Source organism: Xyrauchen texanus, chromosome 8 (genome assembly GCF_025860055.1).
Source record: "Xyrauchen texanus isolate HMW12.3.18 chromosome 8, RBS_HiC_50CHRs, whole genome shotgun sequence".
NCBI lineage: Eukaryota > Metazoa > Chordata > Actinopteri > Cypriniformes > Catostomidae > Xyrauchen > Xyrauchen texanus.
The window spans coordinates 4,859,325-4,876,905 of record NC_068283.1 but is presented as its reverse complement, the minus strand read 5'-3'; the positions used below and the strand labels follow the sequence as shown (position 1 = coordinate 4,876,905).

The following is a 17,581-nucleotide window of genomic DNA, read 5'->3' as shown; positions in this document are numbered from 1 at the left end:
TTGGTTTGATAACAGTTATCTACAATTGAACATTGAGAAGACAAAGGAATTATACTGTGGGAATCAAAATAGGACCGGTACGGCTGGCATTTCATATGAACAAGTTATTATAAAAAGTGTATAGGTACAGCAAGTGCCACATTTTAAATATTTAGGTATAATCATTGATGACACATTATTATTCCAGGAAAATGTGGATCATATACATAAGAAAACAAGACAGTGTTTAGGCCTTCTCAGGAAATTAAGAAATTTTAGTATCAATAGGAGGGTCCTAACATTGTTTACAGATCGATGATCGAAAGTATTTTAACATATAACATTGTTTCGTGGTATGGCAATTTAACAATGAGACAGAAAAATAAATTCATACGAGTAATTAATGAAGCAAATAAGATCACCAGCCAGAAACAGAGCACATTGAAAGAGCTGTTTTCACACTTTATGGAAAAAAGGCAATTGCAGTATATTCAGACCAGACCCATCCCCTCCATTCCTGCTTTGAGGCCCTCCCTTCGGGGTGAAGGCTGTGTATACCGTTGGCTAAAAAGAACATATATAAATTATAATTTGTTCCATTGGCAGTAACTGTTTTAAACCAAATTCTCAATGGAGGTACTATACAGTATATTTATATGGGTAGGTGTGTGTATGTGTGTATGCATGAGTATGCATATGTGAGTATATATGTGTGTGTGTATATATGAATATACACACACATACATATATATGATATATATGTATATATGTATATGTATGATATATATGTACATATATATCATTATATCATTATTTAATGGGAATATCATTGTTCCCATTAAAAACATACATATATATTAGTTTTGTATTCACTAGTTTTAGGTATGTTTTTAATGGTAACAAATGTGTGTTCCATGTGTTTTATTTTGTGGTATGTAAGTTGATGTACAGTATTGTCTGATATGATGTATTTTTTAAGCCAGTGTCAAAGATGAATTTCATCAATAATGACATACATAAATATTGACAGAAAAATCATTATCCCAGTGAAACAGAATCCCAGTAAAATATATTAATCTGAAAGAAAAACACTTCTATGGATTACATACTATTATATAACAGGCCTATTAATAAATCCATATTTAGACACCCATGTACAGTATTTTATTAAAACTAGAGGTCGACCGATATGGGTTTTTTCAGGCCGATGCCGATCTTTTGAAATCCAGGTTGGCCGATGGCCGATTATTTTTGCCGATATGTGCTTGTTTTTAACCTCTTATTTGAACCTTTTATTTGAAAGATAAAATGTAACACAAATAATTACTTAAGATAGACAACATTTCTCAACAAATACATTTATTGAACACTTGACCAATCTGCACTTGTACACTTAAATTAAAAATGTATAATGTAAAAACATATTGTATAAATAATGTATAACAAATATATTAAATAAACAAAGCAGGTGTTACTGAACTGCTCTGAGACACGAAGGTTGAGATCCAAATGCAGCTTTAATTAAGGGGCAATCCAGACACGTAATCCAATATTCAGAGCATCCAAGAGAAGCACAGGCATAACTAGGGATGGGTATCGTTAAGGTTTTAATGGTATTACTATCTTACCGATACTGCTTATCGATCCAGTACTTTAACGGTATTCTTAACGGTTCTTTTTGTATATATATATATATATATATATATATATATATATATTAAACAAAGATAAACGTTATATAGGCACAGTGATTTAATTTCAGGAAGGTCTACTAACATTACTGTTCAGGTGTGGTCTAAAAGAAATCTAATAAAGTAATCAATTGTAAAATAACACTGCATAGTTTATCATAGATAGATTAATGCTTATTAATGCAGAAGTTATTCATTCAAGAGCTGTAAGTGATTTTTCTCTTTGCCTTTTGTTGTTTGATTCGCAGTAATGGCTCAATCGTCAGCATGTTTATTAGACTGCTTCCCCTTTAAGACCGAGTCTAATAGGCTCCTGATGCACCATATTTTCTCCCAACTATTTCCATAACTATGTCCATTAAACTGTGTTTAAGTGAATCTCCAAGACGGTCGTTTTGACATATTTTTGTGTATAGTTGATCATTTAGACGCGCACATGAAACCCAAAGTAGCCTATACTTTGTTTGTCTCATTGGGTTTGTTTTGGAGCGTGCGCCGCCATGGGAACAGTATCTCTTGCGCTCTTTTTATTATTAAACGCGTCCCACAATTTAGCAACAGTAGCTAGACTGCATTTTACAACAATCACCAATCGTGCTGATTCTGACGTTAAGTTTGAGTTTTAGGGAGAAATGTCAGTGCACCGCTGTGAAGGGAAGGAAGTTGTGCTAGACAGAATGCGGCTTATGTATAAATATTCTTTTTATAGTCTTTGGAAGGCGAAATCTAAAATAAAATCAGACTAATATCACAGATCTAAAGTGTATCCTGTCTACGTTTGAATGTTTAGTTCTGTCACTCATTAAGCAGGGCTCGTGTTGTGCTCGCTGTGTCACCTCGTGAGAGAGATTCTCTCTCTCTCTCTCTCTCTCTCTGACTGCGAATAGCTAAATTGCATCACAGACAAATGGTTTCATAGAATTATTATACATAGAAATAGCTGGCGAGATAAAATAACTTTCTCTTTATAGCAATAATAAATGTATTTTCTTAATTTCTCCAGTACCGACAGCAGAACCGATAACGTCCGAGCTTACCAAAGCCAGTCCTTCAATAGCCTACAGTGCGTTGGTATCTTTTTATTACATATTTCTCTGCATTGAGTGACAACCCTCTCAAATATAAGACACACAAACAGAACAAATAAAAGTCTCATATTCACTGTCTGAAATTGCAAAATTCTTGCTTACTTATTGTGACATGATAGCAACCCTTCTGCTGTGATAATGCAACTTCAACTACGCTATCAATATCCAAAGTAGCCGAACATCATGTCGCCTATCGCGTTTTTTCTTGAAGTTGGCAGTAACATATCAAAAGTTTTTAATTATATATAAAGGAGTTATACAAATTTAATCCTTACCGTTTTCTCCAAGGAACTTAGCTCCTTCCTTAGGCACTGGATGAGGTCTGCTCACTCTGCTGGAAAATGACTTTAGGGGCAGCGTGCGTCGAACACATGTTCCACAACAACACTAGACTGCCCACAGATGTGCCTGCCTAATAATCGGCTTGATATACTTGGATAACCAGATAGCAAAAAATATCCGCACGGCTTCTTTTTGCCGCCGTCCCTAAGCTGTCGGCTATAGGTGCGTCCCACTGGCGGGGATGAAACGTTTGCCGCCGAATTCGTCACTCCCATTTCTTGCGAGATGCCGCCCGCGAAAAGCTGACGGGCCACCCGCTTCATTTTCTCTAGCGGTTGCCTCGGGCTAATCGACCGCGGCCGGCTGGCGGCAAGACGCTTTGAAATGCAAGGATTTCTACTCTCAAAATCGACCAGCCATGTTGGCTATTATTATTTTTTGCTCCAAAGCCATTAGGGTTTATAACAGAGGCTTGACTCTTGATTCCATGATAAGGAAAGGTTTAGGAAATGACATTTAAATTACTTTGAAACTCTGAAGCGATTATACAGTAATATATGTAAAATATATTGAATTATTTTATGCACGTAGGTGAAAATTGTTTACATTTCTTTGATTGCTGCGCATTTGAGACATGCACCAATAAACCAAAAATAATTCCTTTTGTAAAACTTACTTGGCAATAAATATCTTTCTGAATCTGATTAGGTTTTAAAATAGATATTTAATTCATGGTATGAACAATTTAGCAGAATAAATTGATGAAGTTAGACTTTTCACCAATGCCTGACTATCAGTGAACAGTGAAAGACATCTACAACATGGCCAAAATCTTGGGTATACTTTAATTTTTTTTTTATTAATTTGCAACCATGGTGATATCTATCATAAACATGAAAATCCCCGTTTTGACGTTAAGGATAAACTCAATGAAAAAGCGAAATTATCCTCTGGTTTCACAGTTGCGCAGAAATTTCGTTTATGTCTACATTTTTTCCAGCCTCGATTTTTTTGTTATTTTACCTTTTACAAGTTTTTACAGGTTTTGCAATTATGACCTGTACAAATGTTTAAGAAAGTGTTAAAGTCCCTGTAAAGGCAATAAAAAAAATCTAAACGCATTATAAATGTTAAAAATGTATTGCTAAAACACATGACAAAGACTGAACTGTGAAGTTCCGCTGTCGCCATATCTGTTTCCGGTTTACTTGCGTGTCGCCCAAAATGTCTGTTTTTACTCGATGTCTCAAGAATCTTCCGAAAATATGCGTCAGCGATGTTCATCGCATTGTTGATGCCTGGTCCCCTGCTCCGACAAGCAAGAGGGACAAGGGCTTTAAACTCTACATATCGAGTTATCTGCACAACTACAAGGGTAAGTATTTTAATCTAATGTGGTGTGCCGGCAGATAGCGGCTAAGCTAGTTCGCCACGTGTTCATTTTTAATGTAAGGTTAGTATAGAAGCTTGTTTTTTCTTAGTTTTAAAGCAGACTGTTTGTTAATTTTTGTGATAATTGTAATATCAATTGTATTAACTTGCTCTCCTCTCAGTTTCTAATAAAGATCAGGGCACAGGTGAAGTCACTGTCAGGGCATTGTGCTACAGGTCCACGAGGAAAGCAGATAAACCTCACAGTTTGAGTGTAGAAGACCGCAGTTATAGGCTTGTTACTTTAATAGCCAGATGTTCCTGGGGACTCGGCTAAGGTTATTCATGTTTAATGTAACTCAAATCAAATGAAAACAGTTATTGTAGGCAGGTAAGTTTCCCTAGCTGGTCCCCTCTGTGTAAAATGCGTTCTTATTCAAGTTTTCAACTCAGTCATTCGTTTAAGATGCAATCTTGTGTTATAAGCATTAGGCTATCATGATTATACAGTGAGCAAGCTATATAAATAAGTATTTAATATAATAAAAGTGTAGAGAAACAACCGAGGGTGTAAGGTAAAGTCTGCATATTATAGATTTATTACAATATGTTGCATGTTTGAATTAAAATACCTGTGGATATGCAGGAGCACACACTCTACAAAGGCCTGACTGGAGATTTGCCTGATCTATCTGTCCTTCAGGTGAGTAGGGATATAACAATAGCAAATTTCACTGTACAGTATGATATATCAACCAAAATCTGTATACCAATATTTCATTATTTTCTGTTTCCTCCCCTTTTACAAACAAATATTCTGCTTCAAAGAAAAAAAATGAAATTGATGTTATCATAAGGGTTCTTCATTATGAACTTGTATGCCATGCATAACATACTGAGGATAGAAATTACAGGGAAATTTACTGGTATGATAATTGTGGTTATATTATATTACTATTATATTTAGTGTATTGCTAATCAATATATTTTTACTTCCCAGGTGACAGCGGCTCACTTATAGAGCAGGTGAAGCAAGTTGGGACAATGTTGAAGACATTTGCTCGCACTGGGCAATCAGGTACAACTTGCAAACAACACCTGTGGTTGTTGGTTTAATTCCCACTGGGGCAAACATGTAGTAGACCTAGATATAAATGTCATGGTTTTGTAGTTGAAGGACCAGGACTGACTACTTGATTCTTTTATTCTGGGAACCCCTGTAGGTGCAGATCAAACCCTAATGTTGCGACGTTTTGGAGTTTGGTGATGTTGTGCGTAGCATGGACAACAAAATGCTATGCTGCAGCATTTCAGTGCCAATGTGTCTGTTGGAGAGTTATCCCTGCCAGGGGATCTGTTACTCCCCCTAGACACCCAGGAAGATTTGGCATTGCTTGACAACAGTTTGAGGCAGGATAAAGAGCTCCAGCAACGATTTGTAAGTGTGCCGATTTCGTTTATAACGCCATAGGGTAATCTAAAAAGTAAAGTTAAGATTGTACACTGCATATTCTACAGTCTGAATCCACAGCCTGTTACATTTTAAATTTATGAGAAGCTTCAGAGAAATGTAATTTGTAACATGTTTTTTTTTTGTATTTTCAGCTTCGGTTTTTGGCAATCAAATGTGGGAGGGACCTAAAGACAACCGTGTGGCGAATGCTTCAGAGTATCTTCTCTAATCACCTTTCCATCAATACAACCTGGACTGGTGTAGGGGATAAAGCATGTTTTAGAGACATGTTCCTGAAGACCATTGTTCAAAGTAAGTTGGATATTTTTTTTTATATTTAAGTAGATGTGTATGACCTTATGCCATTCAAATGGAATGACAGGTCTTTATTTTCTACAGGAGCCATCCGGAAGAACACGGCAACCCAGGATGCCACTGATGAGGCGATCCAGGTTAACGTTACGCGTTACCTGAAAGGAGCATCTGAACGTGAAGGTGGAAAAAAGCGCCACACAGCTTAGAGGGACCCACAGCCGACCCCTTAAACCTAGGCTGACTACTGACATCCCAGCATCACTGACAACTGGAACCCTTTCTTTATCCTGCAGTCAGTAACATCAAGACCCCTAAAAAAGCCTGCTAAAAATGTCAGACTACACTCACCCAATCCACACTGTTCACTGTGGAAATTGCTCTTTTTTTTTTTCTCTCGTGATCCTGCTTTGAGGGCAGCTCCTTGGATGAATATGGGATGGTTTGTCCTTTTATACAGGTGCACACAGAATCACTGAAGATATGCCAATTTGCACTGCCTCATTCTGGAGGTCGGGGAAAACCGGTGATTCTTAGCCCACTACGCCACGCAGTCCCCAACCACTCCAGACATTCTGATTGGCTGTGTTCTCTACAGCCAGATTTTCTGCTGTTAATTATATTTATTCCCACTTGTTGTCATGTGTAAGTTGAATGTCAAAATGTATATTATACCTGTTATCCTGCACATTCTTTGATACCAAAGATCTCAATTATTTCATATACAATTTGCTGCTTATTTCATTGTTACAGTGCTTAACTATTCTATTTTTAAATATAGCTTGTAAATCCTAAATTATACATCTAATACTTGATATCTGCACATTATCTGGTATCAAATATTCTACTTACCGTGACTTTAGTATTGGCTTATTTCATTCCGTCAGTGCTTAACGATTCTATTATAGTTTGTAAATCCTATTTCATACCTCTGATACTTGATATTGCACATTAACTAGTACCAAAAATTCTGCTTTCATTCCATCACAGTGCTTAACTGTTATTCTATTGTTACATATAGCTTGTAAATCCTTGTGCCACAGGTCAGCATTGCAGTTATAATGGTATATTCTACTCCAGAGCTTTACTCTAAATTATTACCACTTAACCTATTGTTAGAAATGACTTGTAAATATGATGTTATACCTCAATTTATTTGGTATACTGCACTTTATTTGGTACCAAATATCCTCATTGCTTATGTTTACTGGTAATTCTTTTCATCCCAGAGCTGACCTCTTTATATTATTAACAATTATTGTAAGTGTTACAATAGTGTTTTTTTATTTTTATTTTTTTACCAAAATTGAATTGGAAACCTGCATGTTCTTTAGTGTGTGTGTGTGTGTATATATAATGTTTGTAGTTTTCTGTTATTTATATTTCAGTGATCTGACATCTTGTTTCAATGACAGTTACTGTACTTTGAAATGTGGAATTAAAACGCCAAATGCAAATTTGTCTGATTTGATCAATCATTATTCTTGATAAACTGCATGCTATAAATATATATATATATATATATATATATATATATATATATATATATATATATATATATATATATAAAAAAAATATATATATATATATAGATATATATATATATATATATAGATATATAGATATATATATATATATATATATATATATATATATATATATATATATACAATAAGCGGCAGATCACTCGAAAAAAGCATTTGCCTCAGACGCTCCGCAGAAGGTCGGATTGCCAGCGGGCCGGCCGCAGAACGAAGGCGGTAGGAAGGCGGCTGCCGCTTAAAAGCGGCTGCCGCCGGCAGTGCGCCGTCAAACGTGTTTGCGATATCGCCATTCTGCCACTTCTACTGCCTCCGGAGCACCGCCAGCGGCCCGCCGACTTATTGCTATCTGGGTATTGGCCGATGCCGATTATGTAAAAAAAATGCAAAAAAAAAATCAGCCGATTAATCGGTCGACCTCTAATTAAAACTTTACTTTTATTTTTTTATAATAATATATAGTGGGACATCACCTAGTTTTAGGGTTCTCCCATCTCAAAAATCCCAATTTAACCACTGACAAAGGACGGGTCCCACACTGGGTCTGTAATGAGGTGAGAGGGTCTGAGAGATCTCGCACCACGTTTAAAAAATTGTGACAAGCTTGTGCTTGCTCATCGTAATTCTTCTGATAGGGGTACGGTACACCACAATAGCTGCAATATACACTTTTATAGCTGATGGGGAGAAACCCACATCCAACAGCTCTTGCAGAAAGTGAAGCATCACTTTTAATGAGCAATATGCTAGGCTTTCATTCTGTGATAAACACCAGTCTGAAAAGACTCGCCACTTAAGTGTGTAAATGCACCTGACAGAAGGGGTTCTAGCTTATTAGATACTGTGTGTGACAAATCATCTATTTCTCATGTGTTCTGTTCAATGGCCAAACATGTACTTTCCACAGTTCTGGCTGTGTTTGCCAGCTGAGCCATTTCGATTTCCTGATCCAGCCTGATTTGGCAAAGTACTTGGTGTGTCAGGCGAATAGTTTTTTTCGCTGCTCATTTGTGAGCAAAAGCATCCGTTCCCAACAGAGCCTGGCTCGGTGAGTACCACATCTGTCTGTGTGTGGCTATGTAAAAAATGTATAAGGTTTCCATCCTGAGGTGAATACCACACTGTAAATACACGCCTCTTTAGGGTGGCAATTTTCAGAAATCAATGCTGGTTGGGCAGGATCACCCCTTCATCAGTGCTAAATACCAATAAGCAATACACCTGCAATTAATTATAGTACAAGCATTTACTGTATACATCTAATACTGGATATAAACAGTATAGAAGGTCAAAAGATGAAGTTTTGTACATCCAAAAATATGTAGCTTGTACTGTACATCAAAATACACTTTTACATATACATATAAATTCTTATCCATTAATACAAAACAGGATTTTTTTAAATTACCTAATTATTTTATTTTCATTCACACATTTTCTTCACAATTGTATCAGAACAGATTACAATACATATACACATACACAATGACCAACGTTGTGCAATTTTAGAAATGGACAAACAAGGAGAAATACCATTTAGTCACTTATTCACTTAATTGAATCACATAGTTTCAGTCTAAAGAAAACAACTCAAAGAAAGATCTTCATTCATTCCCAGAGGATACATAGGTGCAGTTGTGGCTCAGTGGTTGAGGCTCAGGGTTACTGACCAGAAGGTCGGGAGTTCAAGCCCCAGCACCACCAAGATGCCACTGTTGGGCCCTTGAGCAAGGCACTTAACTCCAGGTTGCTCCGGGGGGATTGTCCCTGTAATAAGTGCACTGTAAGTCGCTTTGGATAATGGCACCCAAAAAACAAAAACAGATTTTACATAAAACAAATCCACCTACAATCCAAAAGCATACGTTCTATATTTCCTCCTCTACGAGGACATTTAATTTGTTCAATCACAAAAAGATAGAATGCATTCTATCATGCATTCTTACATGCAGCACAGTGAAGGCAATGGAAGAACCGATGTCTTTATTAAATGACCACCCATGGCATCATGTCTAGATAAGGTATCAGATTTAACCAAAAATCACTTATATTTTTCACCCAATAGTGGGGAAATAGAGGAGGATATGATAACACAGACGAACATACGCGATCGCTCAATAGTATATGCCAATATTTTTTTATTATATTCATAATTTCCTGCCTGTGAGCCGAATACGTAGTGGTACATAAAACAGAAAAAGGTTGATCTTTTTTCATCTGTGTGGAGGCTGTGTTACGTACTCTATCAAGAGCATCATCCAACCACTTCGTCAGATAGCCCCTCAAACAAAATTGCTTGTACATTTTAACCACTTCTTACTTAAAAAGGTACAATTTAGCTTCAGTCGAAGAAACTGTGTGTATGGTAACCTCATTTATAAATAAGTAGGATGAGCACTCGTGTGTAACAGGAGTGTGTAAGATACCATTTTTATCCATAGGTTTAGTATATAAAGTAGTACAAAGAGTACCAGATTCAAATTGAACTCTTGTATCGAGAAACGAAACCGAGTGTGGATACATTTCTGATGAAATCTGTTATTCCAAAAATTAAGAAAATAGTCAAAAACTCTCCTAGGACCCGTAAAAATGCAACAAAAACAATCCACATATCTTTTCCACATGATGATCTTATGTGAAAAAGCTTTTTCTCCACCTACTCATTTTGAACCTGATTAAGGTCTGATTCCGTCTATTAACGGCCGCGATTGGGAACGTCCATCGTCTTTGGAATAAGAAAGTAATGGCTGCAAAGGCCTATAAAGAGGTTCTTCACCTTTGAACACAGAATAAGCGTGTCCTGCACTCAATCGTGATGCAATCAAAAGGACGCAACACTGTTAAAGTGAGGCAGCTGCTTTATGCATTGAGCTGTGTAACCGTACATCATGGTTCCCACCTGGAAATGCCTGGTAATGCTCTCAAAGTATTTGCGTGAAGCACAAGAGGGCACAGAGTCTTGGTTTCTGGCCGAGAACGTGTAGGGATTGGGTTTCCAGCATATTTTTCGAGTATGTAACTGCATCTCTGGGCAACAGATTCTGAATTAAATGGTATTAATAAGTATGCAACAATCGGTTACTTGATTGTGTTTATTTAAATTGATAACAGTTATATATGATTTTGTGCAATTCACCAATTTATATTTTCAAACAAATATTCTTTGAATTAAGCAATAAATTAATAAGAAATCAACTCTGCATACTATCAAATATTGTACATTTATGCATTTAAGAGTTTTCTTGTTAGCAAAATCACAATAAGATCACTGAAATAAGAGTAGTTCCAGAATGTTCAGTCTGACAGCTTATGTAGTTTTAGCATTACTTGCTAACTGACACAGCATTTTATTTAAATATTATAAAACAAATCGTGCTATTTTTTATAGTTGATTTATTTTAAAATATATGTGCACACTACCGTTTAAAAGTTTTAAAACACCAAGACATTTTTGTTTTTGAAATTGGTTAATACTTTATTTAAAATATTTGAAAAATCACAGCAAAGACATAATCTAAGTTTCACATTATAATGATTAAGTGACACATTATTTTCTTAAAAGACTGGAATAATGACTCCTGAAAATGGGGTTTTGCTATCAAGGGTGAAAATATATTTATACAATGTATATAAACATTAAACAATAATTTTAACCAGTAATAATACATTTTAACATTACTAATGTTGTTCCTAGTATTTTTTATCAATTTAATTCATCCAAGGTAAAAATAATTTTTCATTCATAGGCAAAAGTGTCTGAGCCTTTCTATCCCTCGAGTTACTCTAAATTTCATACCAACAACATACCATTACCTGCAGTTTGTTCGCTACAACAATTCTGGGCTTTTCTATGTTTTCTTAAAGATCTTAGTTGTCTGAAACTTTTCCCACATGAAGTGCAGTAGTATGGCTTCTCTCCAGTATGCACACTCTCATGCCGCTTTAGGTTGAATGACCGACTAAAACTCTTTCCACATTGATGGCAAGTGTAAGGCTTCTCTCCAGTGTGAATTCTCATGTGAACATCAAGTTGTCCTTTACACAAAAAACTCTTCCCACATTGCAAGCATGTGAATGGCATTTCTCCAGTGTGACTTCTCATGTGAACATAAAAGTTTCCTCTATAAATGAAACTTTTTCCACATTGATGACAAGTGAAAGGCTCCTCTCCAGTGTGACATCTTATGTGATCCTCAAGACCTCCTTTCCGTATGAAACTCTTTCCACACTGAGGGCACATGAAATGTTTCTCTCCGGTGTGAATTCTTATGTGTCTCTTAAGACTTCCTTTTCGTGTAAAACTATTTCCACACTGATGGCATGTGAAAGGATTTTTGGCTTGAGTTTTGGTTTGTGAGGAATTCTTCTCAGTCTGTGAGCTACTAAAAGATTTTTCTTCAGTTATGAAATGAGGATTCTGATTCTGGTGTTCCTCCTTCACTTCATTCAGTTCTTGACTTTCCTCTTTCACTTCTATTGGTTCTTGACTTTCTTTTTTTATTTCCATCAAGTCTAAAAAGAAAATATGAAAATCAATTAATGTGACCTTTGTCTATTTACTTTGTGTTTTAAAGATTAGCCTAAACCTGGGCAGCCTCCTTGGCCCCCAAAATATGGAGTGGGGATGGGGGCTTAAACGACACTGGCATTCAAAGAAAAAAATAAAAATTATCTGCATGAGATCCATATTAACAAACATTGTTATTAAAAAATATTTCACTAGGAATGCACAGAAATTTAGCTGAAAATCTGAACATAAACTTTAAAGTTACTTTAAAACCTAGTTAAAGGGACACTGACATGGAGAAAATACAGCATTTTATGTGAAAAAACAGCTAATACTTAAAGATATACAGACGGTAACAATGTTGTGCTTACAATTGAGACATGAACACGTTAATGTACAGTGTACAATGAACTTCTGTACAGTATGTGGATGTGTCTGTTCACATGAACGAGCAAACAAAATGGAGTTCATGTAAGCACATAAAATTTCAAATGCAAATGTACATTTTGTTAGTATTTGCATTTTCTAGTTGCCCATTAAAGCCTATGTTCCCAGATGTGATGAAACGATTTGTCTATTGGTTATTTTTTGCATTAATAAAGAGTGTTCCTCCACGCTTGTACAGAGGCTGTAGGCTGTTTAGTATGAGCTTAGTATATATTTTTCCTCACTCACTAAATAATTGACAACATGGATGATCGCCAGATTCTATTAGAACAGAAAAACATGCATTTGTTCTTTATTGTATATACTTAAGTACTTAAAGTTTGAAGTTTTGTAGGGTAAAGATTTTATTTTATGAGGCAAAAGTCCAACTTTACACACAGAAATATACAGTATTTGTTAAATTCTTGTTATAATGATTAAGTGACACATTATTTTCTTAAAAGACTGGAATAATGACTCCTGAAAATGGGGTTTTGCTATCAAGGGTGAAAATACATTTATACAATTATATAAACATTAAACAATAATTTTAACCAGTAAAAATTAATTGTAACATTACTAATGTTGTTCCTAGTATTTTTTATCAATTTAATTCATCCAAGGTAAAAATAATTTTTCATTCAAAGGCAAAAGTGTCAGTGTTCTAAATCACTATATATATACTGTATATACAGTATACTACACAGTTGAAGTCAGAAGTTTACATACACTTAGGTTGAAGTCATTCATTAAAACAATTTTTTTAACCACTACACAGATTTAATATTACCAAATTATAGTCATTTAGGACATCTACTTTATGCATGACACAAGCAATTTTTCCAACAATTGTTTACAGACAGATTGTTTCACATTTAATTGACTATATCACAATTCCAGTGGGTCAGAAATTTACATTAAGTTAACTGTGCCTTTCAGCAGCTTGGAAAATTTCAGAAAATGATGTCAAGCCTTTAGACAATTATCTTCTGATAGGAGGTGTGCTGAATTGGAGGTGTACCTTTGTAAGTATTTAAAGGCCTACCTTCAAACCCATTGCCTCTTTGGCTGACATCATGGGAAAATCAAAAGAAATCAGCCAAGACAACAAAAAACAATTGTGGACCTCCACAAGCCTGGTTCATCCTTGGGAGCAATTTCCAAATGCCTGAAGGTACCACGTTCATCTGTGTAAACAATAGTATGCAAGTATAAACACCATGGGGCCACACAGCCATCATACCGTTCAGGAAGGAGATGCATTCTGTCTCATAGAGATAAATGTAGTTTGGTGCAAATCAATCCCAGAACAGCAAAAAACCTTGTGAAGATGCTGGAGGAAACAGGTAGACAAGTATCTATATCCACAGTAAAACGAGTCCTATATCGACATAACCTGAAAGGCTGCTCAGCAATTAAGATGCCACTGCTCCAAAACCATCATAAAAAAGCCAGTGCACATGGGGACAAAGATCTTACATTTTGGAGAAATGTCCTCTGGTCTGATGAAACAAAAATTGAACTGTTTGGTCAAACTAACAATTGTTATGTTTGAAGGAAAAAGGGTGAGGCTTGCAAGCTGAAGAACAGCATCCTAAACATGAAGCATGGGGGTGGCATGTAGTGGGGGTGCTTTGCTGCAGTAGACACTCATGCACTTCACAAAATAGATGGCATCATGAGGAAGGAACATTATGTGGATATATTGAAGCAACATTTCAAGACATCAGCCAGGAAGTTAAAGCTCGTTGCAAATGAGTCTTCCAAATGTACAATGACACCTGTGACAAAATGTCTTAAGGACAACAAAGTCAAGGTATTGGAGTGGTCATCATAAAGCCCTGACCTCAATCTGATAGAAAATGTGTGGGCAGAACTGAAAAATTGTGTGCGAGCAAGGAGGCCTACAAACCTGACTCAGTTACACCAGTTCTGTTTGGAGGAATGGGACAAAATTCCAGCAACATTTTGTGAGAAGCTTGTGGAAGGCTACCAAAACATTTGAACCAAGTTAAACAATTTAAAGGCAATGCTACCAAATACAAACAAAGGAAAAATTAAGAGACCACTCCAAATGATCAGTTTCTCTGGATTTAGAGGTATGTGTTTTTCCAGAGCTGTATATGACTTAATGCAATATAGTATATTGTATATTTTATTTTTATATTTTGCCTTATTGTTTAATCACATTTTAGCCTTTAAGAATGTAAACATTTCACAATTCATCGATTTATATGATAAATTAATGATACAAAATAATGATACAAGCTGTTGTCACTGTTTGAAATTTCATACACATTTTTAACAACAATTAACAAGGTTTGAACCTAATAATGAAAATTAGGACTGTCACGATTATGAAATTTGGCTGATGATTAAATATCAATCAAATAATTTTGATTATTGCGATTAAATGACAATCAAATGATTTTGATTATGACGATTAGTTGTCAATCACTGGCAAGTGAAATGTTGGGTTAATATATTACTTGCCAGTGACTAATACCAGACATGATTTACTCGCACTGTAGCGGGCTGATAGAAAGCTTTTTTAATCAAATTGTGTGTTATGGTTCCAGGAGTGTTGGTTATTCCTAATGTGATAAAGCTGTGAAAGGCTACAATCTTAGTCTGCATTAGAGCTGTGTGCTTTAGATCTGTGAAGCAGAAAACTTCCATCAAAACCATGCATCAAAATATAAGCACGATTCAAAATAAAAGATAGGTGCTTGGAATTGAAGAAATTGCAACAAAAATATTCTCAGTGACCACTTTATTAAGTACACCTGTTCACTTATTCTTGCAATTATCTAAACAGCAAATTGTGTGATAGCAGTGACCACATTGCATTCAAGGCCCATGTGCCTGGCATAACTTGCACCCTGCATAATGACACCCTGGGTTATTTCGGAGTACATTCAGAACAATTGTATTTTTTTTTTTGCTATATCCCCTATCTCTCCTTCTTACTACCCTTAACATAGGACAGCTGATTCGTCACTACAGCTAAAACAATGTAGCAAATGAGCCTTTCTATCCCTCGAGTTACTCTAAATTTCATACCAACAACATACCATTACCTGCAGTTTGTTCGCTACAACAATTCTGGGCTTTTCTATGTTTTCTTAAAGATCTTAGTTGTCTGAAACTTTTCCCACATGAAGTGCAGTAGTATGGCTTCTCTCCAGTATGCACACTCTCATGCCGCTTTAGGTTGAATGACCGACTAAAACTCTTTCCACATTGATGGCAAGTGTAAGGCTTCTCTCCAGTGTGAATTCTCATGTGAACATCAAGTTTTCCTTTACACACAAAACTCTTCCCACATTGCAAGCATGTGAATGGCATTTCTCCAGTGTGACTTCTCATGTGAACATAAAAGTTTCCTCTATAAATGAAACTTTTTCCACATTGATGACAAGTGTAAGGCTCCTCTCCAGTGTGACATCTAATGTGATCCTCAAGTCCTTCTTTCCTTACGAAACTCTTTCCACACTGAAGGCAAGTGAAAGGCTTCTCTCCATTGTGACATCTTATGTGATCCTCAAGACCTCCTTTCCGTATGAAACTCTTTCCACACTGAGGGCACATGAAATGTTTCTCTCCGGTGTGAATTCTTATGTGTCTCTTAAGACTTCCTTTTCGTGTAAAACTATTTCCACACTGATGGCATGTGAAAGGATTTTTGGCTTGAGTTTTGATTTGTGAGGAATTCTTCTCAGTCTGTGAGCAACTAAAAGATTTTTCTTCAGTTATGAAATGAGGATTCTGATTCTGGTGTTCCTCCTTCACTTCATTCAGTTCTTGACTTTCCTCTTTCACTTCTATTGGTTCTTGACTTTCTTTTTTTATTTCCATCAAGTCTAAAAAGAAAATATGAAAATCAATTAATGTGACCTTTGTCTATTTACTTTGTGTTTTAAAGATTAGCCTAAACCTGGGCAGCCTCCTTGGCCCCCAAAATATGGAGTGGGGATGGGGGCTTAAACGACACTGGCATTCAAAGAAAAAAATAAAAATTATCTGCATGAGATCCATATTAACAAACATTGTTATTAAAAAATATTTCACTAGGAATGCACAGAAATTTAGCTGAAAATCTGAACATAAACTTTAAAGTTACTTTAAAACCTAGTTAAAGGGACACTGACATGGAGAAAATACAGCATTTTATGTGAAAAAACAGCTAATACTTAAAGATATACAGACGGTAACAATGTTGTGCTTACAATTGAGACATGAACACGTTAATGTACAGTGTACAATGAACTTCTGTACAGTATGTGGATGTGTATATTCACATGAACGAGCAAACAAAATGGAGTTCATGTAAGCACATAAAATTTCAAATGCAAATGTACATTTTGTTAGTATTTGCATTTTCTAGTTGCTATTAAAGCCTATGTTCCCAGATGTGATGAAACGATTTGTCTATTGGTTATTTTTTGCATTAATAAAGAGTGTTCCTCCACGCTTGTACAGAGGCTGTAGGCTGTTTAGTATGAGCTTAGTATATATTTTTCCTCACTCACTAAATAATTGACAACATGGATGATCGCCGTAATAAAGCCTCCTTTACCCATGCTTCCAAATGCACCCTTGTTAAGACGACAGTACTGCCAATTTTGGATTACGGCGATATTATCTACAGAATGGCACCAAACACAGCTCTAAAAAAAACTTGACACAATCTATCATTCAGCCATCCATTTTGCCACTAATGCACCCTTTCACACTCATCACTGTGACCTGTATAAACTGGTGGGTTGGCCCTCCCTTTATACCCGGCGGCTCCATCATTGGTTTCTCTTCATATACAAGACAATTCTGGGCAAGGCACCTCTATATTTGTCATCCCTACTTCATGCCGCTCATAACACCTATCACACAAGATCAAGTAATTTGATTAAATTTAGTACCCCCCTACTTCT

At 35.9% G+C, this 17,581-nt stretch overlaps 3 protein-coding genes and 1 long non-coding RNA gene across 4 annotated transcripts in view; 1 reads left to right on the top strand and 3 right to left on the bottom strand.

The window, feature by feature from the left end:
• The window catches only part of LOC127647428 (gastrula zinc finger protein XlCGF49.1-like), a 278,306-nt gene that overhangs the window by 168,165 nt on the left and 92,560 nt on the right, over positions 1 to 17,581 (bottom strand). The gene's annotated exons all lie outside the window — the stretch shown is intronic.
• LOC127647193 (zinc finger protein 850-like) overlaps positions 1 to 17,581 on the bottom strand; it is a 156,899-nt gene that overhangs the window by 86,396 nt on the left and 52,922 nt on the right. The window lies entirely within an intron of this gene.
• Positions 5,779 to 6,368, top strand: LOC127647437 (uncharacterized). Its single transcript, XR_007971058.1, has 3 exons — positions 5,779 to 5,849; positions 6,017 to 6,176; positions 6,264 to 6,368. It is a non-coding gene; the product is annotated as an uncharacterized LOC127647437 (long non-coding RNA).
• LOC127647415 (gastrula zinc finger protein XlCGF57.1-like) overlaps positions 11,309 to 17,581 on the bottom strand; it is a 33,369-nt gene continuing 27,096 nt past the window's right edge. Inside the window, exons 2-3 of the mRNA XM_052131632.1 lie at positions 15,731 to 16,513; positions 11,309 to 12,229 (exon numbers count right to left, since the gene is read on the bottom strand). Of these exons, the coding sequence (XP_051987592.1) occupies positions 11,508 to 12,229; positions 15,731 to 16,513 (1,505 nt within the window). The 3' untranslated portion in view covers positions 11,309 to 11,507. The remainder of the gene's footprint in view (positions 12,230 to 15,730; positions 16,514 to 17,581) is intronic.